Below are 25,978 nucleotides of genomic sequence, written 5' to 3' on the forward strand. Positions count from 1 at the left end.
TTCACCACCCTCATTGTAAAAAATGTCTTCCTTATATCTAGTCTGAATCTAGCCCCTTGTAGTTTAAAACTGTTACCCTTTGTCCTATCACAACAGGCCCTACTAAAATGTCTGTCCCAAACTTTCTTATAAGCCCCTTGAAGTATTGAAAGGCTGCTATGAGGTCTCCCCAGAGCATTCTCCAGGCTGAACAACCCCAGCTCTCTCAGCCTTTCCTTATAGGGGAGGTGTTCCATCACTCTGATCTTTTCTGTGACCTTCCTCTGGACCCACTCCAACAGGTAGGTCCATGTCTTTCCTGTACTAAGGACCCCAGAGCTGGACACAGGACTCCAGGTGGGGTCTCACCAGAGCAGAGTAGAGGGGAAGAATCACCTCCTTCAACCTTTTAGCCACACTTCCAGCTATAGCAGTCCAGGATTTTATTATCTTTCTGGGCTGAGAGTGCATATTGCGGCTCATGTCCAGCTTTTCATCCACCAGTAACCGCAAGTCCTTCTCTGCAGGGCTGGTCTCAATCAATTCACCACCCAGCCTGTACTGATACCAGGGGTTGTCCCAATCCATGTGCAGAACCTTGCACTTGGCACTGTTGAACCTCATGAGGTTTGCATGGGCCCACTTCTTGGGCTTGTCCAGGTCCCTCTGGATGGCACCCCATGCCTCAGGTGTGTCAGCTGCACCACTCAGCTTGGTGTCATCTGCAAATTTGCTGAGGGTGTACTCAATCCCACTCTCTATGTCATTGATAAAGCTATTAAACATCTTCATAGAACAGCTCAGGGTGGAAGGCTGCTTCAAAGAAATTATATCCAACCTCTTGCTAAGAGCGTTTAGAGGTTAGGCCCAACTCCTAAGTTTGACCAGGTTGCCCAGAAATTTGTTCAGTGTAGTTGTGGATGTAGATCTCAAAGAATGGAGTTTCCACAGTTTCTCTGGGCAATCTGGTCCACTGTTTGACCATCCTTATTATGAAAATTATCACCTGACATATAATTTGCTTCTGTTGCCTCTCATCCTCTTGCTGTGAACCTCCAAGAACAGTCTGGATCAATGTTCTCCACAACCACTCACTGGGTAGTGGAACGCTGCAATTACCTCCATCTTCTCAACTTTTCATCTCCAGTCTGAACAAATCCATCTTTCTCGGCATCTCCTCATATATCTTGTTCTCTAATCCCCAGACATCTTAATAGCCCTCTGCTAGTGTTGCACCACATGGTTAGTGTATTTTGCATACAGGGAAGACTACAGCTGGATACAGGTGCAACAGAAGGAAATAATGACTCCCACTCAATCAACTGGCTATGGTTTTTATAAAGCATGTAGTTAGGTTTCATTGCTGCAAGAACGCATTGTGGATTCATATTAAATTTGTTGTCTACCAGGACCCCCAGATCCTTTTATGCAAAAGCTGTTTTCTAGTGAGTCAGCTCCAAGCCTTTACTCTTACATGGGGGGTTTCCATTCCAGGTATGGAAACTTGCATTTGCCTTTGCTAAGCTTCATGAAGTTCCTGCCAGTCTGTCCCCCCAGCCTGTTGAGATCCCTTTGAGTGGAAAATAATGGATACACTCAGTCCAGAACAGGGTAGAAAGTCCTTCTGTTTTCTTTTGCCTTCTATTATTTGATTATCCTGATGATACAAAGCACAAGTCCTTCCCTGACATGCAGTTATTTAATTTATGCTGAAGATTATCTATTTTCTCTCCATCACCAAGACAGACTTCGTACTGCAGTGGCAAGGAATATTCAAGCAAAACACTACTGCATGCACCTCTGTAAAATAATGCAGGCAATTAAAACTAGCTCTGACTAGAATGACTAGAAATGTTATAGAAAGCATGCTAATATGAATGTGAATCAGTAGGTCAACTATGAAAATCTATATAAAGCATCTCCTTTTTTGTCATTGTAGGATATGTTATTAGATGTTAACCATTCCACTGGTAAATTCTGTAACCATGGTTAACATAATTACAATATCCTAATGAAACAAAGGGGTACGTTTCTTATTAGTAGAAGACAAAATCTGTCTGTTGAAAGGAACTTAAAAATATTTATGTTAAACATTCTCTTCTCAGAGCTGCTCTGACTCACTGTCATGTGTGCATCCAGAAATATCCAGTCAGTCTAATTTGAGCAACAGCTTCTAAAAATACAGTAAATCTTCGGCAAATTCTATTGCCAAAACAGTTACCTGCTAAATTCTGCAGTAGAGCTTGGAAGGCATGTTACCGGTGTCATTGCACTGTTATGAAACTAAACAAATCTATTATATGGCTTCCAGACCCAGAAGGAAATAATTTTTAAAATGTGTCTTAGAGAGAATTTATTTCATTGCCCCTGAAGATTCATGGCATTCCATTCAGACACTGTTCTTGATCAAGGTCACTACCTCATTGAGTCTGTGTTCAAATTTATTCCCTAGAATATTTTTAAGGAAATCAGCTGCCTTTTCCACATTAATAACTACTTTAATGTGTATGCATATGGAGAATTTGAGTCAAATAAATACATGTAGTCTATAAAACCAGCAGTAAATAAAACATGCTCAAATCACTCTAGCACAGAGGCCAACTAGGATAATACAAAATGCCTCCTCAAAAAATGTAAGTTGTGAATTATCTTTGCTCAGTGTTAATTCCTGGGTATTCCAAAGCTTGGGAATTATTTGGAAAAGTGCTAGTTTGATTAGTCAAAACCATATCAAGGACTGTTCATACAACTCAACAGGGTAGTCAACTGAGAGCCCCATCGTCCAGTTTTCCCTGTTGCTGTTTGATCTACATTTGGATAACATCCATGGAGATTTAGTAACAAGTGCTGTCCTTCAGGGGTCTCTATTGGGAGCAATACTAATTAATATCTTTATTATTGGCATAGACAGTGGGATTGACTGCACCCTTAGCAAGTTTGCAGATGACACCAAGCTGAGTGGTCCTGTTGATTCACCCAGATGCCACCCAGAAAGACCTTGGCAGGCTTGAGAAGGGCTATGTGAACCTCATGAAGTTCAAGGCCAAGCACAAGGGCCTGCACCTGGGTCAGGGTAGTCACCAGTATCAATACAGACTGGGTGATGAATGGATTGAGAGCAGCCCTGTGGAGAAGGATTTGGAAATAGATATTGGTGGATGAGAATTCAAGTATAAGCTGGCAATGTGCACTTGCAGCCCAGAAATCCAGTTGTATCCTGAGTTTCATCAAAAGAAATGTAGCCAGCAGTCAAGGGAGGTGATTCTCCTCCTCTACTCTGCTCTTATGAGACCCACCTGGTATGCTGCCTCCAGCTCTGGGGTCTTCAGTACAATAAAGGCGTTGACTTGTCAGACTGGGTCCAGAGGAGGGCCACAGAAATGGTCAGAAGGTTGGAACATCCCTCCTTTGAGGAAAGACTGAGAGAGCTGGGGTTGTTCAGCCTGAATAAGAGAAGGCTCAGGGGGGACCATATTGTGGCTTTCAGTATATAAAAGGTGCTTATAAAAAAGATATATAGAGAGTTTCTTCCAGGGCCTGTAGTGGCAGCACAAGGGGTAATGGTTTTAAACTAAAAGTGGGTAGATTTAGACTAGATGTAAGGAACAAAATTTTTTGAGGATGAGTGGATGCCCTATCATTGGAAGTGCTCAAGGCCAGGCTGGATGGGGCTTTGTGCAACCTGATCTAGTGGAAGATGTCCCTGCCCACGGCAGATGGGCTGGACTAGATGATATTTAAAGATCCATTCCAAACAAAGCCGTTCTATGACACTGATATGGAAAGAGCCATAATTTGGTTAGTTCAGTGAAATCAAGGTTGGTGAAATGGTTGGTAGAATTTTCTTAAATAGAATTTCAGATTTTGTCCAGCTGTATTTCGGGAAGCATCAAAGGCCATCTGCTCCCTGAGGGAAAGGGAGATGGAGCAAAAGGTAACCACAGTGCAAGCAGTGTCCTTACTAGCAAGGTGCAATCTCACAGGGTTTGAACACAGCAAGCAGAGCAGGATCATAATGACAGGGTCTATCAACAAGGCAAAGTGATGAACCGGGTTTAGGGTCCAGGCAAGGCAAAAAAAGAGAGGGTCAGAGACAGGACTGGAGACAAGGCTACAACATGGCTCCTAAGTCCATCCAGGAGACAGCACCAGAGACAGAACTCTAGTTCGACACATGTAGGTGTAGCTCAGGCAGTGACTAAGGCTTAAGCTTAAGTGAACACCCCAGGCCCATGGGCAGAGGGTATGGATGAAAGTTCCACAGAGGCTGATCAGGGCTGTTAAGGCCTGTTGGTAGAGTCCTTGTACTATGTTTTGACTTAGATAGACTTCCTATCCTATTCATGTTCCAAGAGTCAAAGTTTAATAAAAAGTCACTTGATCTGCACAGTAAGAAATCATCAGTATGCCCATAGACTGTAATATACATAATAAAGTGAGGTTTGTGGATATATATCTGTTCACAACCTACATACAGCCAGAGCAACTCAAATCCATGACAATTCTGTTAATAGAAAAGGTTTCACCTTATCTTCTGTTATTGTGACTTTAATTTTTTTTTCAATGCATCTGTGCATGCTCAAATACATAGAGTAAGGAAAAGGAAAGAAGGCAGCTGTCCTGTTTGAAACAGCATGCTTTTCATTTAGATTAGACTTGTGTCTCTCCATGCAGAATTTCAGGGGTAGGTAATGAGCTTCCACTTAAGATCTTTAGATTTTAACATCTTAGGTAATATTGTTTTATGAACAATTACACTAATATAATTAACTCATCTGAAATCAGTAAGACTACTTATATGTATGGCAGTTTGCAAGATTGTGCACCAGCTGTGTCCTCCTTCCAATTCAGCTGCCTTAGAGTAGCTTCTTACTCGTGGTGTTGCACAGCGTGTATTATCTATTAATAAGAAAACAGAGTTTTGCACTTCCTCTGAAAAACAAAATATTTTTTCTTTTGCTAAGTGGACAACAGCTTTGATGAAGACTGCATTTACTCCTGAAAATTCCCATAGAAATTGTTTGTCCACAAGGAAAAAACCTCTATTTCTCTCTTTCCCTCTCAGCACTTCCTCATTTTTAAAGCACAGCAGTACACGACAATGGCCATTAATAAATAGTAGAGAGACACAGCACTGGTCTCAGCCACCTGAACACTATGTCTGAAAGAGGAGACACGCCAGAGTGGCTGATGTGCCAACGCACTGAATTACGGATGAGTGACCGAAACTTTTAATGTCTGTTTCCTAATGGCTTAGACAGGATTGCAGACAAGTCGGCCCTGTCTGCCAGTATAGTGTTTCTCCCCTCCATCTTTACTGGTAATGTAACAGAACCATAGGAAATTTTCATGTATAGCTGTTTGCTGAGCAATAATAACCTCTGGGAGGGAGCGCAAAGACAATGCTTTCTCTTCACAGCAAAAAATGAGGGAACAGAACAAAACTCAGGACCCAATTTGCACTCTAATAGAAGACAGTGGAGTCTTATTAATGAGGAACTAGCACAAAACATCACTGCAGCCTTTATAATACATTGAGATTGCTTTCTGGTGAGGAGGGTTCATAAAACCATGTGTGTATACACAATCCTGCACTCTTTTGAAATGCAGTGCAAGCATTTCATGTCAGATACGGTATAGCACTTAAGGAAATACGGCACACGGCCAGGAGCCACAGGGAGCAGCCCCGCCTCAGGGACACGGTGGGCAGGGAGGGCCCTCCCCAGCCAGGGCCCAGGCCCAGCCCTGTGCAAGGTGAGCAGGGCAGGCCCTGGGCAGCAGCCAAGGCCAGCCCAAAGTCCATGTCACCAGTCAAGCCTGTGGTGACAAGGGAGGTCCAGGGCCAAGCTGGGAAGGCAGTCAGCCAGTTAGTGCCTAGTGAAGGGAACTGGGGCCAGACACAGCCCTGGGAAAGCCTGGCAGGGCTGGGCTGAGGCCAGGCGGGTTGTGGGTCAGGGTCAGTGGGGCCCACGACCAGGCCCAGGAGCCATCGCGTCTGCCCCTTGGCAGGAGCTGCAGCTGTGTGCCGAGCACTACAGCCACCACTGAAAACCAAGGTCTTCAGAGCACCTTGCACTGCACACAGTGGATTATAGCCATTGGTCACAAGAGAAAATGACAACATGCTTTGTGAAGGTACAGTTTGGAACCCAAAATTGGACAAGAGAAAACAAAAAATTAAAAGGACATGTTTTAGATGGTCACAAAGGTGACATAGGAGGGGCAAATATGAGACCTTTGTATGACTCTACACTGAAGGCTGGGAACCAACCTGGAGCTTGTGGCTTGATGAAGAGGAGCATGAAGTGTTTTGGCACGTAAGAGTAGAGGGGAGACATGCCTCAGGAATAAGTAGTGTGGATGCCTGGCATCAGGGGACGGGACAAAGCAGTTGCAGCAAGTCCTTGAAAGTGCAGAATATGGACGAATAGTAAACAAAGCATCTGAGACCATAGATCAGAGAAAATGGGGGGATGACCTTTTCTCTCCTTTGTGTCTTTTAAAAGCCTTTAAGCCTGGCTAAAGTCATAAGAGTGTTTCATCTTCCTAGATTACTAAAGTGATTACAATGTACTATTTATACTAAGGCAGTACTCTGAAACCTCAGTCAAGGATCATGAACGCTACTCTGTAAAATGCTGGGTAAAATGACAGTCCATATTTGCAAGCCGCATATTGAAGCATACATAAAGAAAAAAATACAGTGGGTAACCAGGACTTCAGATGCTTTTAGATTTCACCTCAAGATCTTATAAATTTTGGGTGATGTTTAGAAAGGAACAAATAATTATATCTGATAACAACACCTTCAGAATCTAGGTAATATGGACAAAACATGTTCACATAAAATACACTAAATAAATTTTAATAAAATACAAAAATTAGACAAAATGCATTTAACATTCCCACCCAGTAAACATACTTTTCTGATTATGCTTTTGCAAATGCAGAAACCCAGCTTTCAACATTTTCAAAAGAAAGGGAGCCCCAGTGTTGCAAACTGCCATATGAGCACAGGTGGTTCAGGAAGACTTCATTTTGTGCTCGTAGTTTGGCTTTTTCATAGCCACATCCTATTACCTAGTAGGCTATACTAGTCCTTCTCAGACCCATAAAGGAGATTTTTTCCACTCTAATTTGGCTAATAGCAAAAAAATATAACAAAACAAACAAAGATTAAGAGGCAATTTGCTATGTGGTGCATAGCCAGGTTAATAAAGAGAACTCCTGCTGGTAGCATGTTCTTAGTGAGTAATGCACTTCATTTAGTTCAATTACCTTAACCAAGAAAATTACCATGCTTATTAGTGCTTGCCATCCACTAGATGCAACACATCAATTCACCAAGCAGATGCATCTTAGAGAAATTATGTCTTACCACAAGAACAAAATCTCAGCCCCCTGGTGAAACAGACCTAGTATCAACCCTCTGCAGAGTCTCCAGAAATCCTTGATTACTGTAGAAACACCAGGGACCCAGAAAGATGACACTCATGGCACCAAACTCCAATCAACTTGTAAAGTAAAACAAGGCCAGTGCTGGGTACTTCTGAAAGATCCCAGTTTAAACATAGTTACAAGCATATTTTGTAAAAAGATTAATACCATTGCTTTGTTATTTCCAGCTAATCAGGCTAGTACCTGAAATTGTAAACAGATGGAACACATCCAGTACATTTTGTAAGCTTGACTGAAAAAACATTAATGTATTAAAAAATCAAAATACATTTCTTACAACTAATATTCCTTCTGCCTAGGTCTTTCTTTCAGAGCTTGTCACTTCTCGTGCTTGCATTTGAATTTCTGCAATAGCTAAATTGAGAAGCTGCAAATTAAATAGAAAGGTGATGGTGTGCTTCCTGTACCAAAATGGATTAAACTTGTTGTAATCATTGCTGAGATGTATTTTCCTACAGCCTTTAAATTCTATCCATTCTGCAGGATGCAGTTACCCATGCTATTTAATGTCATTCACTCTGCATGGCAATCAAGTAGGTAGCCTGAAGTTAAAAAGGTAGCGAATTTGGAAGTTTTTCCTTGAAGACTACATGAAGCAAGTAAAGGGATAGGAATGTTATCATACAGACTAAAATGCTTTGCTTTTTTCCCCCCTTTGCATCATTTTAAATTATATATTCACAATATTAATATATATTTATTTCTGACCATATAAGTGGGAGAAATTCCTTTTTTAGAATATGTAAGAAAACAAGGTTATAGTTTGTCATACTTTGCCACTGATTTATTTCTTTAATTAAAAACATTGTGTAAAACCTTCATTGACCTAACATTTTTCAAAGTAAGATGATATTTTTTTCATGAAGGAAGAAACAATAATTTATTAAAAATATTATCTCTGCTATGATCTTTTGAGTCAATTGTGGGGAAAAAAGCAAAGCAAAGAGCATTGTAACAGGTACAGTAGTGAGTGTAATATAAAACACATGTATTTAAATTGTGTTTACGTCTAAATTACATGTATACCAAACATATGTAAATATATCAGTGTCTTTCTTGATAAACCTAAGAGACGTATAAATCTAAAACTTAAAATCATTATTTCATGACACATGTAAGTATTCATGCCTAAAATAAAACTTGTCTAACACTTTTTATTAAAACGTCATGTCCCCACTTATTATACTCATTTTCCAAATGTTAGCTGTTTAAGATGAAAACATCCCATGTTGTGCAGCATGAGAGAGGAACAGAAGAAATAGTGACAGGCAGAGATAGAGGATCAGATGAGAAGTCAAATGGGTCTGGCAGCACAATCATTCAGTTCCCTGGATAAATGATGCTTGGGAGGAGACATGTGATGGTCTGTTGTCCACAAGGAACATGCCTACTTTGTTGCTGAATTTGGAAAAGAATGCGGCAGGAGTCTGCAGAAGGGGAAGGGATGGGCTTAGTGGTAACTGGAAGTCATCTCAGAGGAACAGGTTCTTTCTCTTTGTCACCAAGTTTCTTTGTGGTGCTGGGAACGCTGCATGCAATTAGTTCCTACATAGGTGGCTGTATGTAAAAGTTTACCACTAATGAATTAGAACTGCAACAGTTTCGGTTGCATGAAGCTAATTTCGTATAATTAGCGTAGACAACAGTAGTATATCGATATGTTGTGAAAGTCTGCCAGGTTTCCCAATAGTGAAGCAACTTCATTTGCCATGTAAGCTGAATCTGTACTGCCACTTCTTTCTCTTTTGTTTTTACCCTTGCTAGTTGAATTCAAGCTTCATATCAACTAAGAGACACACTTCTGCACACTGAAAATTATAAAATTAAGTATGATTCTTAGTCATCATACATTATGATTTTCCCAAATCTTTTTCCTTTGCAAAAAAACCCAAAGAAAAACAAACAAACAAAAAAACCCACAGTAATAGAAAATGAAAACATTCAAAGAGTCAAAAAGTAAGATAAAGGATAAGGGACTCTACATGTTATCCTGTATTCACAGTGAATAGGAGAAATTGTACCAAAAGAGATTTATGTTGAGAAAAATTTGTACAATGAGGTTAGTGAAGACCTATCATAAATTCTTTAGGAAGGTTATGGAACAGCCCTCACTAGGCATACTTAAGAACAGGTTAGAAAAGAAGTTGTCAGGAATGGCACAGCAATGCTTCATCCTGCTTTGAGCAGTGGAGACTAGGATTACAGGATCTCTCAAAGTTCTCTACAGTCTTTTGCTTGTGTGATTTTTTTAGGGTCTTTATGAAAACAGATGAGAAATGAAAGCATCTATTGAAAATTAAGTTTTTCAGATTTGAGACATTTTATTGCAACTTTTTTTAAAATTCACTATGGGAAATATTATAGTGTTTTCATTTTAGCTTTTTATTCTCTGCATATTAATAAAAACTGAAGAAGAGAAAGTCTGAAGAAAGATTTTTGCTGTGCCCACGAACTCTGTATGGCACTGGATCATACTCTGCTTAAGACAGTTTTTCTTAGACATAAATTATTATATGCTTATGTAAATAAGTAATGAGTTTGTTTTAAAATGTGTTTGAAAGGAACAGATGTTATGTGTATACGATAAGAAATATCTTTTAAAATTCCTGATAAAAGGCAGATGCCCCAGATAGTTTAAGCCCCAGATAAGAAAACCCCAATGACACAACAGCACCAGATAAGGAAATATGTGAGGCAAGACTGCCTCGCTTATTATCATATGGTTATTTCTTAGAATATTATATTATTGTTCTAAAGCAGATAGTGTCAGAAATTATGCTGCTCTTATTTTTTTATATGGTAGTAAATATCCAGTGCAATTAAACAACTTTATATCACTAGTGACATTAAAGAAAGGTTATTTTTCAAAGTTAATTAATACTTTCAACATGCATACTACTTTCTTTTGCATATTTCATACTGCAAAATTACTAATTAAACTAAAATTGTGTTCACATTTTAATCTGGTACCTCAGTGACAGTGCCATGTGTTCAGCATTGAGACAGACGTCTCCTCAGAGAGTACTGCAAAGAAGATTAAAGGATTCATAGCCTGTTGTGATTGAATAACGAGGAGGATTGTCAAAGAAGCTGCTGTGACAAACCTTTGAACTAAACAGGAGGAATTTCATGGAGCCTAGGTGATTAGATTTTAGCCTGCACTGAATCAAGACGTTTGTGCTGAGTCCAATGCCAGTAGATAACTCTGATAGTGCCTTCTCTGAACATTGTTGCTTCTGTATTTGTTTTGCTGTATGAACAGAATATGAGATACAGGAAATCAATGATCTTTGCATTTTATTTCCAGAACACTTTCTTAAGTCTCAAATGAGCATAATTTCTATACAAAGACTCTGAACTAAAGGAAGGTCATGAATTCAAATGCAAAGTTTTATTTACATGGTGTCCACATGATGTTTATTAATGCTTATGTCCTATTCTTGCTTCTATACGTAACCAAAACCAACCCAAATATTACATCACTATATTTAAATTAATGAAATATGTAAGAAAATAGAATCGTAGATCATAGCATTGTTTAGACTGGAAAAGGTCTTTAAGATAATCAAATCCAACTGTTAACCCAAGACTGCCAAGTCCACCACTAAACCATGTTCCTAAGAACCACATCTATGCATTTTTTAAACACTTCCAGGGATGGTGATTCCACCATGTCCCTGGGCACACTGTTCCAATGCTTGACCACCCTTTCATCAAAGAAATTCCAAAGAAATGTCAAAAGCTTTACTAAGGTCCATGGAGACAACATCCACAGCCTTTCCTTCATCCACTAGGTGGGTCATCCTGTCACAGAAGGAGATCAGGTTCATCAAGCCGCACCTGCCTTTAATAAACCCATGCTGGCTGGGCCTGATCCCCCAGTTGTTCTGCATGTGCTGTGTGATCACACTCGGGATGACCTGCTCCATAACATTCCCCAGCACTGAGGTCAGGCTAACAGGTCTAGTTTCCCAGATCCTCCTTCCTGCCCTTCTTGTAGATGGGTGTCACATTGGCCAACCTCCAGTTTCCTGGGACCTCCCCAGTTAGCCAGGAGTGTTGATAAATGATGGAGAGGGGCTTGGTGAGCTCCTCTGCAAGCTCCCTCAGTACCCTCAGGTAGATCCCATCCAGCCCCATAGATTTATGTGTGTCTTGAGTGGAGCAGCAGGTCACTGTTTCCTCCTGGACTACGGGGACTTCATTCTGCTCCTTATCCCTGTTTTACAGCTCAGGGAGCTGAGTACCCTGAGGGTAACTGGTCTTGCTGTTAAAGACTGAGGCAAAGGCAGCATCCTCATCCTTTGTGGCAGTGCTCCCCCCTGCATCCAATATAGGATGGAGATTATCCTTGGTCCTTCTCTTCTTTCTAATGTATTTGTAAAAACATCTTTGTTTCTACAGCAGTGGCCAGTCTGAGTTCTAGCTGGGCTTTCACCTTTCTAATTTTTTCCCTGCATAACCTTGCAACATCTTATAGTCCTCCTGAGTTTTCTGCCCCTTCTTCCAAAGGTGGTAAATTCTCCTTTTTTCCCTGAGTTCCAGCAAAAGCTCTCTGTTCAGCCACGCCAGTATTCTTCCCCACTGGCTTGTCTTTTGGCACATGGGAATGGCCTGCTCCTGTGACTTTAAGACTTCCTTCTTGAAGAATGTCCAACCTTCCTGGACCCCTTGGGCCTTCAGGACTGCCTCCCAAGGGACTCTCCACTAGTCTCCTAAACAGGCCAAAGTCTGCACTCTGGAAATCTAAGGCAGCAGTTCTGCTGACCCCCTCCTTACTTCTCCAAGAATTGAAAAGCATCATCTCATGATTGCTATGCCCAAGATGGCCTCTGACCACCACATCACCACCAGTACTTCTCTGTAAACAGCAAGTTCAGCGGGGCACCTCCCCTTCTTGCCTCACATACCAGCTGTGCCAGGAAGTTATCTTCTACACACTCTAGGAACCTTCTAAACTGTTTCATCTCCACTGTGTTGACATCCAGTAAGTTGAAGTCCCCCATGAGAACAAGGGGTAGCGATAGTGAAACTTCTCCCAGCTGCTTGTAGAATATGTCATCTGCCTCTTCATCCTGGCTGGGTGGTCTATAACAGACTCCCAGCAGGTTATCTACCTTGTTGGCCTTCCCCCTGACCCTTACCCATAAATATTCCAACCTTGCTGTTTCTATCATTAAGCTCTAGGTGGTCAAAACACTCTCTGCCTCACCACCTCTCCTTCCCTGTCTATCCCTTCTGAAGAGTTTACACCCATCCATTGTAACACTCCAGCCACTGGAGTCATCCCACCATGTTTCCTTGATGGCAGCTATGCCATTGTTTTCCTGCTGCATCATGGCTTCCAGCTCCTCCTGTTTATTGCCCATGCTCTGGGCATTGGTGTAGATGCACTTCAGTTGTGCTATCGATCTCACCTCCAACACTGGCATGCTGCCCCCGGGCTCATCTCCAGTGAGCCTGGTTTTATTCTCTTCCCCCTTCAAATCTATTTTAAAAATTAGATAGTAGGATAAAGGTAACATCAGTTTAAATTCAAATTGCATCACGAATAATTCAATCCTAAAAAAGAATGAAAATGAAAATAGAAATTTATTTTATTCTTTTTTATTGCAATGAAAAGTTAAAATACTGCCAGTATTTCAAAAGATCCAGTGAATAGAGAAAGACATGATCTTCTGGATCACTAAAGATCGGTCTCTCTCACTTTCCCTTTTAAAAGAAGAGAAGGTAGGGTAGAGGAAGATATTGTTTCAAGACTACTAATGAAAATTAATATTTAATTAAGAGCTTTTTGAAATTTCCTGAAATCTAAAATGTCAACAGTTTGGTTCAAGACTATAAGACAATATATTTATCTCAGGAACTCACTTTATTAGCACTTGAGCTGTTGAGATTTTTGGTAGTAATGGACCCAGTGGTACCTATATAAGTCATTCATTCACTTTCCAAATCCTTACGTATTTCAAGTTTGTTTGCTGAAAAGGATTTTCTGTTGTCCTACATAAATTCTACATTCTTGGGAATCACTGCCTACAATAGTTTTCATGATCTTAGCTAATATAATCTTGAAGTCTGTCATGCTTGTTTCAACTGTTTCTCACTCTGTTAGAAGGGTGTCTAGAATCCCAGTCTTTACAAGCTTAGAAATTTTCTTCAGACCTTTCACTTATCCTAATTTGTGGTGTTTCTATTCACATTTATTATTCTTTTCTAACTCAGAATTATTATTACTGTTCCTCAGCTCAAACTTTTCCTTGCATGGTTCTCTACCAAAATTGTAATTTATAGCCAACAATCCTATTGCTTCTCAATCTGTTTTGCTGTCCTATTTAAAGCCATGTTCCCAGCAGCCTTGATCACTCTAAAATACTTCATACAGTTTCCTACGTGAATTTACCTTTTGAGTATAGCTAGTTAGAGTAACTCTCACCATTCACTTATCTACCAATATTAACGCTTCCTTCACTGGCAATATGTCAGATGCATTCTAGGGTTACATTTGCACCGGTGTTTTTCATAGCCAGATTACAGTATGGTTGATAGGCGCCTTGCTTTTGACTAAACTGCTTAGATATTTATCCTTTTGTCATCTGCAACTGATGATCCCACCACTTACAAAAGAAATTCTTACAATTTGTTTCTAAATGCATGTCTGCGTTATGTAGATTTGTTCTTGTTTCTACTACTTTGTCTAAATAATTCAATTTTGCCTGTATAGGAATTAGCCTTACTTTTTAATCTTCCAAATCCAATGTCCTGTCAAACATCATTAGCACACTACTACATTTTGTACCAATGTAATCAAAGAAAATACTAAATTTCACTCCTAAAACCCCATCAGCTTCCTGGGCAGGTTAGGGAAGAAGTATAGGCTCCTTTCACAGGCAATTCAGACCAGAAACCTTAGTCGTTCTGAACCTCTCCTCAGAGTAGCCTTCTATTGACTATAAAGAAAGCATAATCAGAATAGCTAAAGTTGGCTTTTTGGAATACCCCTGTTTCTGTACCAAGCATATGACTAACATTTTTTTTCTGTTACAGAGAAACATTAGGTTTCCTTGTCCATGTGAGCTTAGACTTGGAACTAGGGCAGATGGAGGATTCTGGTTTCTATAGCATTACCCACACTGAGATTGTCAGCACAAGTTGAGGATATGGTTTTGAATCAACACCTTTCATAATGCCTAGACATTTTTCTGTCTTATTGAACTCTTTCTCAGCTATATCACTACATTATGTGGACATTTGTATAGCTATGCATTGTAACATTCTTCTGAAAATTGATTATTTGAATTAGAGATTCTCCATAATTTATTCAAGGTAAGAAATTACTTTTTCATGACTTGGATTGTAAATATGAACATAAATCATAATGTCAGTGCTCAATAAAAGCCTCAAAATTTCTATTGCAAGATCAATAATATTATTTCCAGGTAGACCTGCAAAAGTTTCTTAAGTGGTGCAAAAAGAAGGGATATCACTGAAATCAGCAAAAAGTGGTATGGATTTTTTTCAGGCAGTCGTATACATTTATGAAATACATTTTCTTGAGGGTCACCTGGTACATAAAAGACAGAGGTGAACTCAGGTATTTGGTGTTAAGAGCCAAAAAAGCAATAAAGAATTAAAATATTCATTGCAACTTAGAAAAAGGTAAACTTCATTTATTCTGAAATAACCTATTTCATTTCTTGATCCTGTTTTGTTTGAATGCTTAACACAGAAAACTTCCAAGCCATGGTACTTTACAGATGTTACATACATTAGCACAATCAACACAATATTTCCATGGCCTGTTCTTTCAAGGCCATTTTCTTCCACTATGCTATAGGTATCTAAATCTCTCTGCTTGGCATGGGGAGAATTGTAATTTTATTCACTAAACAAATTTAAACCTACAAGTTAAAAAGATAAAACCTACACATTAAAACCAGAAGAAAACTGCATTATTACTATACTTATAGTGTGACATTATGTTGCTATTGTTACATATGTTGTTATTGTTAAACAAAATATGTTTGATGAAATAACAAAACTGTGTGCACAGTACGTGAGTTATGGTCCTGACTTTTTCATTTCCCAGGACAAGTGGAATTATTACTTCTGCAGGGAATAAACACTTCCAGTCTGTAAAGGACTATATGCTGTAGTAAGTGATATTTACTTAGGCCTATTGTAACATACTGCATAAAGATCAGAGATAAATTTGCGTAAAGAATTACATATCAGCTTAAAGACAAATCCCAGCATCACCTAAGGCAAGAGATAAAGTTTATTAAAAGTGATTTAGCCAAGTTTGAATGGGCTTCATTAGCCAAGACAACTTAAAGTGATCTTCCACACGAAGCATGCGTACCTTCACCTTCAAATTAGCAGTGTTCAGCATGCAGTCTCTTCCAGCTGTATTAACCAGAGAAAATTTAAAGTTTGTTACTAGAAAATAGTAGAGGAGGAGATAATGCAAACCAAATGAGAAGTAGGCCAAGGAAAATCAATTTCTCATCAACTGTGGGGCAAATAACTTTAAACAAATTCATACAGTTTCTGATTAGTACTGAATAACGGCGTAGCTCCTTTGGGCTAAATTGCAATGATAAAGCACCAAATTCATGATGGAGGAGACTTTAACTTTTATTGGAAAGGCTGTGAAATAACAAGAATATCCCCCATAATTTTTAGTTTATCCCTAGAAAGCAGATAGAAGCGGCCTTCAGCATGACACTTCTGATAAGTGTGTTTTCCTATAAGATAGCTAATACCCTGAGCAAATACAGCATCAGCAAAAAGAATTATTTTAAATTCTTTGCATAGAAGCTGAAAAACTAATTGTGACGTTAGCTGAAAACAAGAAAGGATTTCATTATACTGCAGACGGCCTGAGCAAAGGGGACACAAAAGGAACTGTGATGAGATTACAAAGTATAGCGGAACTATTTGATTAATCTCCTGTCTGGGGAGTTTTAAGAAATAGACATTACAGAAGACTTAAATTAGAGGGATGGTAAGCACATACCTCCAGACTTCTGCTTCTTCTGCTTTTAACAGCTTATCTCTTTTTTATCCAATGGTTTTAATGCTGAAGGATTTTCACATCCTTAAATTACACTTCCTTGGGCACAGTGATATGTGTTGTGTCTCCAGAAACCTGTGTTTCTCAAAAAAACCTACATGCACCCGATGCTGACACTCTCCTTTTTTAGTTACAGCTCCTTCTGTTAGGAACTTCAAAGTAGGTTTAGGTCCTGAGGAAACATGGTGTTTATTGAAAGATCACTTTGCAGTGTTTTTCATTTCTTCCTTACCCAAGGTGCTGTCACACCACTTTCTCTCTATTTACCTTTGGGGAAGGTCTTCTCAAAATCTGGAAATTTCAGGGATGCTTCACTCCTGATCTGCCTCTTCTCTTGCTGTAACATCCACATCCCAGTGGTATTTGGGACAGCTGTTGTACTCCCTGTACTGGGCATAGCTGGCAGGGTTTCAGTACAGGGGTGGCAGCTGTGATCAGTCACAGCCATTTCCAGCCAGCTCTGACACCAGTGTGTGTGTCTTCTGAGAAGAGCTGTGTCTAGGGTATAGAAGAAAGCCCATATCCTGGTCTCCACATAGAGGAAGTCCAAATGCATGGCCCAGCTGCCAGCTGGGTGGCACTCCAAACCAGTCCCAGTTTGCATAATCAGACAGGTGCCAGTAATTGAGGATGACATTTCAAGTATGAATAAGCACAGAAGAGTTGATCAAGAAGCGCTCTTGCCTAGATTTTCTGACTGTGCAGCATGCATAGATCCTAGTAAAAGCATTGGTTTCAGTGCAGAATGTGAATTCGCAGGTGTTTGAAAATCAACAGCCCTTAGGTTTGAACAAATGTTCCAAGTTCCAGAATATCAGCTCAGTATTACTATGACCCTGAGTAAACTCTTAGTGGAAACAAGAAACTTCAGCAAGAACACCAGTGTTTTGTTTCCACTTAGTAAAAAAGATGCATTTTTTACCTTGTGTTAGCTAGTGCCTATAACAAAACCTAGATGAAATCAACCTTCCCAGTATTAGGAAGCATAAAGTAAGTATGGTTTCTCCTCCCTCATCTGCACAACAGTCTTCAACTTGGTTATGTCTTAACATCATTAGACTATTACCATGTAATAACAGGCACATTGTTATGCCCAGATGAGACAAGTACGCCTTGTATCTTAGTGAATACGTAAGATAAGCTCCAGGCCTTACATAGCCACAGTAGAATTTGGTGAAAAGCACTAGTGGGAAGTCATTAGTGTAGTCAGGTATACAGAGCACAGGGTACCCTGACCTAGTCTGCTTGAAATACTGTGTAGACTGCTGCTGACATAAGCAGAAAGAAAAGCATTTAACTTAGGTGTCCACTTACTGTGAATTAAGTGATGTGAATAAGCTCTGTGGCAAGTAAAAATCCAATCGTAATGCCTGACTTCTGCTCAGAGTACAATTAGCACTGTTTCCTTCCACTGCTCTTCAGTACATTAAGCCTTTTTTCCTTTTATTTTAATTAGCACACAGAAGCCAACACCTTCAGGTTTCCAAACAAATGAGTATGCTGATGCCCAACTTCAAGAGATTGTCAAAAAAATGCGGGAAAGGGCAAATGTCTATAAGGAAAAGCTGAAAGATCCAGTGCTGTCCTCCCCTGAAGGCAGTCCTACAGCTTGTAAGTGACTCTAGAAATAGCTGTGCATTTGTGGAGTTTAAAGATGAAAATTGTTTTGTGGGAACAGAAAATATTGTGGTAAAATTTTCAAGTATAATGTGTTTACCCATTGAAATGCATGTTTGTGCCCACTGAAGTCAATTTATCCATATTAGTGTACAGTAAGCCAGGTCCTTAAGTATGAGTTTCCTTTGAACCTCATCACTGAAGAATCTGAGGAAAAACCTTGGACACAATCTAGAATCATCCCTGTCAAGCACTTTTCTGTATTTTAAAATAGCTCCCAGATATGTTTATTCATGGGGATGAATCTGAAATGTATGAAGAAACATACATATCTTATGAGTAGATAGTAGTCACTCTGAGATTAGATCTGCTGTGTAAAAGTAAATAAAATTTTAGTCATGGCAGCAATCATCCAGACACACTGAGGACTCTTAAGTACATGCTTCAAATAGAGCAAATTCATCTGATATTAATTAAACATTGACTTTTGACAAAATACGAAACATAAAACAAATAAGATGTTTTTTCCTCTTGAGAGGAAGGTTTGATTTTTCTTTTTTTTTTTCCTTTTCACGAAGAATTGAGAGTGGTGATTTTATATTCTGATATTTTTAAGGAGCTGTTTATTGCTTACCAGTATTTTAATAAGCTGTAAAAAATACTGCTTGAATTGTTACAAACTATACCAACTGGCAAAGGGATTCCTTTTTATTATTATTATTTCTTTCCTCATCTACGTCTTTCTCTTTGTAGAACTTACAATCATTTATTTAAAATCATAGATCCAGTTTCCCAGTTTACTGCTAAGACTGTGTATCCTATTCAAAGGGAAAACTGCCAGAATTAATGGGACAAATGTGCAGACAAAATTATCCAGCCCAAAGATGGACAAATTAGGCTCAAAGGAGTGCCACAAGACTTTTGTAAGCATAGAAACATACAAACCCATAGGCTTCCCATTAGTTTCACCTGCTGCATCTTGCACATCAGGTCTCAGGAGAGGGAAGAGATCAGCCCATGGCACAGACATCTTTCCATATCTCCATCCTAACTGCATGCATTGTTTGCAACAGTCATGTAAGAGAAATACCCAATTGCATTACTGAATGATGAATTATGAATTCCATGATTTCTTGTTAGAGTTTTATGATATTAGTTGTGGGAACCGTCCGAGGAAATACAGTAATATATATATTGCACTCCATAACATGAAGTGGCCTGTTCTTGAGAGTAGATGTACATGATTATATCAGTGGCAATTTTATTCTCTAATCTGTTTTCTAACGCGTTCAGTATTATAATGAATTGTAGCTTTAGTCATTGACAAGTGTTTTTAGAAGAGATTTTAATACAATGAGGCTCTTGTACACGTGAAAACAGGGTGTAGTAATTGAGCCGTTATTAAAATGTCACCATTTGTGGCATTTTATTTGGTTAGCACCATCAAAGAAGAAACCTCCACCCCCACCAAAAGAAGAAAAAAAAGAAGAAAAGAAAGAGGATGCAGAAGTAAAGCCAGAGGAGGATCATTACTGCGATATGCTGTGCTGTAAATTCAAAAAACCTCCACTGAAAAAATACAAGGAGTATCTGCAGCTACCAGAAAGCATAGACTCATACACAGGTAAATTAAAAGTTATGCAATAGAATGGGGTAAAGGCATATTGAAGTGAAAATATTACATAGTACCTGTGAGCCACTATAAGATCCACATTCCAGTTTGCAGCTTAGAGGTGAGCATATATCCTGCCCTAAAGAACATTTATTCCAAACAGGGAAAAGACATGACGAGAGAAAAGTTGTAAAGGTGGTACGCATAAAGCTGGTATGCAAACCAACCACAATTAAACCCAAGTCTTCTGATTCTTCATTCAGTATTTGTCCCATTCATTAGGACCAAATAAATCTTTTGTCAGTTATAACATGCAGCATGCAAAATGTATTGCGTTTCTTCAGATGCATTAAATTCTGTATGCTCTCACAAGCTCACCTTTTTTTCCTTTTGCAAATTCTCCTACTTCTGTGACTCCTACTTCTAACCTGTATCATTTTATCAGCTTGTGCCATTGAAAAAGGGAGAATGGTAGGTTGCTTTGGGCAGAAACATTCATAGAGAACGAAGTAGAATAAGTATGTCTAAAAGACTGGGAAAAGATTCTAAGTTCATGCCTGTAAATTCAATGTTTTTTCTTTCAGATCGCCGTTACGTAGCATGGCTTATGCTTGTGACAATCGCCTACAATTGGAATTGCTGGTTTATTCCACTTCGCTTTGTGTTCCCATATCAAACCCCAAGTAATACAATATATTGGTTTACCATAGACATCATTTGTGATATCTGCTACCTGTGTGACTTACTGATTTTCCAGCCTCGAGTGCAATTTGTAAAAGGTGGAGATATAATAGTAAGTATTGGAAGTGGGATTTCCATGGGTAGTAGTTGTGTTAAAGTACATTATAGAAATTGCCTCTAATCAGACACAGTTTTTCCCTGCTATGTCAAATCTATGTAACTGTTTTATTTATCAAAGGATACCTGTGCTCTTCTTCACTGACCTTCCATTATCCTATTTTGGAAGAAGGGAACATAATGATTGTATAAATTCTTAAAAAAAGAAGAAACAGATTTGGAAGTAACAGACAAGAGCAGTAGAAAAGGCATAAAGCTCTTTCCTACCAGGAGTAAACTGCCACAGCTTCACTGGAATCAATGATTATATGACTCATATATGTATGCATGTATTTGTACGTTTGAGTGAAACTTTCAGCTTTCTACTCACCTTATACTCCTGATGTATAGAATCACACAGAATAGACCTGATGTGCAAGAATCACAGTTGAAGACAGTGCATATTCTGCTAGGGCTGGACAGGGTATGCATGTTTTATTACAGATCGTGAGACTGGGGGGGGGGGGGGGGCGGGGGGCAGTGCCAAAATCAGAGAAAATCCCTGTAATTTCAGGATGCTTTCAAATTACTTTCTTTGAGATATTTTATTTTGGGAAAATGTGTACACTCAATTTTGCTTCTTGCTACTATTTTTGTGTTATCTTTTTATAGCAAAATGCAAAATAAAACTCTAAGCAAGTACCTGAAAAAAGGTAAAAGCTTGCCCTTAACATATCAAAAGGGCATCTAGAACATTAAAATTTCTTTAAAATGTTCCCCACTTTTGATTCTTTAACTTATAGAAGTAAACCTAATGCAGAAAAAAATGAGTTTTGATAACATCGGTATGACACTACTGTGCCCAACAGACAGAAAATTCAAAATTATATATCCTCAAAAGTAATTTGGAACTAGATTTAGTTCAGTGCTTTTAATTTTAGACATTGTACATACAACGTATTACTGATACCTTTACAGAGGAATCTAAGATAAAACTGTGCAAGTATAGTTTGGATAGGTATTAAATACATGCAGTGTAATGTATTTTTCCATGCAGAGATATTCAATAACTGGCGATCTAGCTAATTCCTACAAATCTCAAGTTTTATGACCAAGGTTAAGACTTTAACATAGGAAGCTTACCTTGTATTTCCCTTGAAGCTGTTTGTACAATTAATAGACTTTAGTGCATGAAGAGATCATCTACTGCCTGATCTCCTGCATTTAGTGTAATGCTTAAACCAATAGTGAAAAGTTGGCATGGAAATATCCTTAAGATTTGAAAGCTGGTTTTAAAGTGTCCCTGGTATAAATACATAAAGTATAATAATAGATGCATTTTTTAGATACTTGTGATTACCCTTTCTTTTTAAGGTATTGGCATTAGTTCCCATGGAAAGCAATTTAACAATAAATAGCTAATCATTACTAATGAATGCAATGTTGACTATTATAATGCTAATAATGCTAGCATGTTAATGTTAGCTTTCAAAGAGCTAATTTTGTACAGCACCATCAGAAACGTTCTTTGCATTTTTCTTGGAACCAATGAAGTCAAATGGAGTTTTTGACCCTGAAATTGGTTTGAGTCAAGCACCAGCTGGTACAGATGTCTTGAGAGGAAGATCTGTGGGGAAAATGTAACATACTTTTCTAGGCCAACAGCCAGACTTTGAAAAAAACAGACAAACACCAAGCCTGATTTTTTCAATTAGGTTTAATAAAATCTGGTCTCATGTAAACAGCTCTAATAAAAGTAGTACTTCTTCCTACAGATATTTCTCCATTCATTTTAGGCCACCATTAACATAACTGTCACCATCCCTACTATCATAAGAGAATTATTATTATTATCATCACCATTATCATCATTAATATCATCATTATTATCATAATTATTATTGTGGAGTAGCAGAGGCTCATTCTTGACATTCTGTTCTTGACTATGCCTTTTTCTCCTTTCATTATCATTGTAGTCAGACAAAGTGGAAATGAAGAAATTCTACCACAGCTCTGTGAAGTTTCGGGTAAGAAGACCCTGTGGTACTGGTGTCAATATATAAATTCTAGCTGTAGGACTTCACAGGATTTCTTTCATTCACTGAAAATCAGTGTTGGTTTAAGAACATCGCCAGAAAGCATTGGCTTGATGGCATGTCAGTGCTCAGCAGCTGAAGATTGCCATCTTCATAAACAATTTTTAGTTGTAAAAGACAATAAATATAAATGCAATTATAATTATTAATTCTGAACAATAAAAAATTGTAAAATAAAATTAATAAAATCCTCTATTTTGATTAATTTGTGTGAGGTCATCCACACACACACACTGAAAGACAACAGCACAGTTTTCCAGAGATTCATTAGACAAAATAAAAATTCTTGAAGTTAGATGATAACTATTCAGTGAACTCCTATAAAGTACCTCATGGTACTGTATAGGTCATCACTCACACAAGTAAACAAAAACTCAAGATAAGAATTTTTATGCTCATTGCACTTCGTAAAAGCAAAGATGCATTTGATTTAGGAGAATTGTTCATTTTCTTCCTAAATATTATTTTTTCCAACAGTGAATAGGTAATTTACTGAATTCCTGATAAACATACAGCTCTGTGACACTGAGCCCACGTCTCTGAAATCTGTTATTGCCCCCTCATCTTCTGCAAACACTTTTGCTCTTGCCTTGTTTCAGAATTAAATTTATCTCAGTGTCTGTGGTATCACTACTTACGTACTTGAGGTTAAACTGTCCAAAAGTGCAGGATATACGCTATACAGGCAAGTGAGTAGGACAGAGTCAAACTTACAGCAAGCAAACTATGCAGATAGTATGGTTTTAAGTTCACACCTGCAGCATGTTTAATGCTCCTGATTTCTTCAGAAACTAATGAGAGTTGAGTGTTTTCACCACATGCAAGGATAGATACAGTCTGGGAATTTGTCATATGATTAAGTACTAATTAACAGTTACTGATGTTAAAGCACTTCTAACTAAATTTTGCCTCCTTTTAGACATGTGTCTGAGAGAGGGAGAGAGGCCATAAAAGGCTGTTTGTCTTCAACCAGTTTTGGTTTGCTTTGCTTTTTTCACAGCGTTCAGGTATTAACTGCATCTTACTTGAAATAAAAGGTCGGTGCTGCAGGCTATTCGTTGCCAACATGTACTGCATCTCTCAGAACAAAGGTGTTTCTGATTACAGTGAAATGAAATCACAGCCCTCCTGTGTTCCCAAATGATATCAACATCAGAGCAAAGTATCATAGGGTCTTTAAAAAGGCAAAGTTTGCCACAGCTTTTCTTCTCTCCACTGAATTCTTGGAAAGAATAAAGTAGGTAGGTAAGAGTAATCACACAGTAGATGGACTGCAGGGACATATTAAAAATCTTAGTGATATGGGAAGAAGGAGCATCCAAATATAATAGAAGACAATATCTTTTAAAACAAACAAACAAAAAAACCCAAAAAACAACAAACCAATAAACAGACAGCATCCTACGATGAATCTGTTGTTTGGAACACATGGCTTCTGCAGATTGCAAGCAAGATGCCAAATTAATTGTGCTCCCCCAGATTGCTTTAGGCAGCCTGGTTTTAAAAGCCACAGGACTTTTAAGAAGTGCTTGTGGAGTGCTCTCCTCACCTCCCCTCAGTAGCCATGTACCATCTTGTCAGAACTATAATTGAAATAACAAAATGTATTAGTAATCAAATATCTGAGATACTGTTAATAATGCCTTGTGAAATCTCAGGCGTGGAGGACTTAAAAGCAGAGCAAAGCTGTTAGTGTTTTCAGAGATAATCTTGCCTGCCAGTACTTGGGAAATTACAGGCTTAGCATGCTGACTTCAAATATTATACTCAACTATGATTCAATCCAAGTAGGTTTTCAAGAACAAATACATGCATTTTGATTATTGTGAAGTTTAACTTGACCTCTCTGCTCTTCAACAGCTTGATGTGATATCAGTACTGCCGTTTGACGTTTTATACTTCTTCTTCGGATTTAACCCAGCACTTAGAGTAAATAGGATGCTAAAGGTAAGATCTGTTAGTGATGGATGGCTAACCACACATAAATGTTTTTACAACCCATTGGAATGGTGTTTATAATATATACAAATTTGAAACTTAGAAATTGGAAAATATCTTCAGGATAAACTGCAACATGAGTAAACAAACCAACAAAAAATACAAGATATAGTCTAGCCAAATAAAGTCCCTATTCTCTTATTTTTCTTCTGACTTTATTATTTCCTACTTTAAAAAGGTGTTTTGTGATTAAGGCTGGTTTATTTCCATAATTTAAATTAGATTAATCTTAAATTACCTGTTTAGTTTTCAAAGACAAAAAATATTAATTCAGGATTACTAATTAATGCCAATGTATTTTCCTCCTCTGTTGGTAATGTCAGGTGTTTAAAAGCAAAGAAGGGAATTTTAAGGACAACATAAACTACACACAGTATATTTAACAAGCATAAATCCACTTTTGTTATCAAGGCCAATGACATCTGGTGTTGTGCAATGAAGGGGCTGAGAAGGGATTAGACAACAGCCCTCTCTGTGCATTTCACAGTACCTAGCAGGCTACTCTGTGGCTAAATACTTTCCTCTTCAAACAATCAATATGTTGACAAATAATTGGCTTTCATTTAAAGTTAGGTGGAGATACAAGAACCCTGAGAATAAAATGAGGGTGCTTTTCACTTCAGTTTTCAACAAAACTTCAAAATTCCATAAATCAGAACCAAAACAATAGGAAAGAATGAAAAGTTAAATAGTACCCTGTATTAGGCAAACAGATATATACTGAATGAAAATAAAGAAAAAAAGCTACATGTGAATATTAAAGGCTATCACTAAAGGTAAACTACAAATAATTAACAGAAGAATTCAATACCACAGCAATTGATGCTACATGATATCATCTAGTATGTGGTTGTTGATACACATGATCACCTACTAGAGAATTACTGGAATTTCAGAAAGAGAAGAAAGGGATTTTTATGTGTTTAATTATCTCTGATTTTAATTATCTCTGTTCCCCAAGCAATTATATATGTTTGAGGAAGCAGAAGTCATTCATCTACAGCAGTTTGACCTAAAGAGCAAGGTCATTTCTATAATCAGATTTAATGGGACACTTAACACCAAAAATAACGTTTAACTCAATTTTCATCTTTGCTTTGCAGTTCACCTTTTAGTTAAATGTTTAAAGAAACTGAAAAATCTACTGCAAAATCCATTATTTTCAAAATGTGTATGTGAACTAATGTCAGTACTATTATAAAAAGACACGTAGTGAAGAATAGTGATTGGATTGCTTTTATTTGTTTTTCATTCAGCATAACACATTCTTTGAGTTCAATGATCGTTTGGAAGCTATTATGGACAAAGCATACATCTACAGGTATGTGCTTATTAAATTCTTGTAGCATGCAAAACTTGGCACTGCAT

The 25,978-nt window shown here is 38.3% G+C and overlaps 1 protein-coding gene across 1 annotated transcript in view; it reads left to right on the forward strand.

Moving 5' to 3' along the window:
* CNGB3 (cyclic nucleotide gated channel subunit beta 3) overlaps positions 1-25,978 on the forward strand; it is a 68,700-nt gene that overhangs the window by 15,508 nt on the left and 27,214 nt on the right. Inside the window, exons 4-9 of the mRNA XM_056330247.1 lie at positions 17,967-18,121; positions 19,566-19,751; positions 20,324-20,532; positions 22,493-22,543; positions 24,473-24,559; positions 25,867-25,931. Coding sequence (XP_056186222.1) covers positions 17,967-18,121; positions 19,566-19,751; positions 20,324-20,532; positions 22,493-22,543; positions 24,473-24,559; positions 25,867-25,931 — 753 coding nt within the window. The remainder of the gene's footprint in view (positions 1-17,966; positions 18,122-19,565; positions 19,752-20,323; positions 20,533-22,492; positions 22,544-24,472; positions 24,560-25,866; positions 25,932-25,978) is intronic.

Source organism: Falco biarmicus, chromosome 3 (genome assembly GCF_023638135.1).
Source record: "Falco biarmicus isolate bFalBia1 chromosome 3, bFalBia1.pri, whole genome shotgun sequence".
Classification (NCBI taxonomy): Eukaryota; Metazoa; Chordata; class Aves; order Falconiformes; family Falconidae; genus Falco; species Falco biarmicus.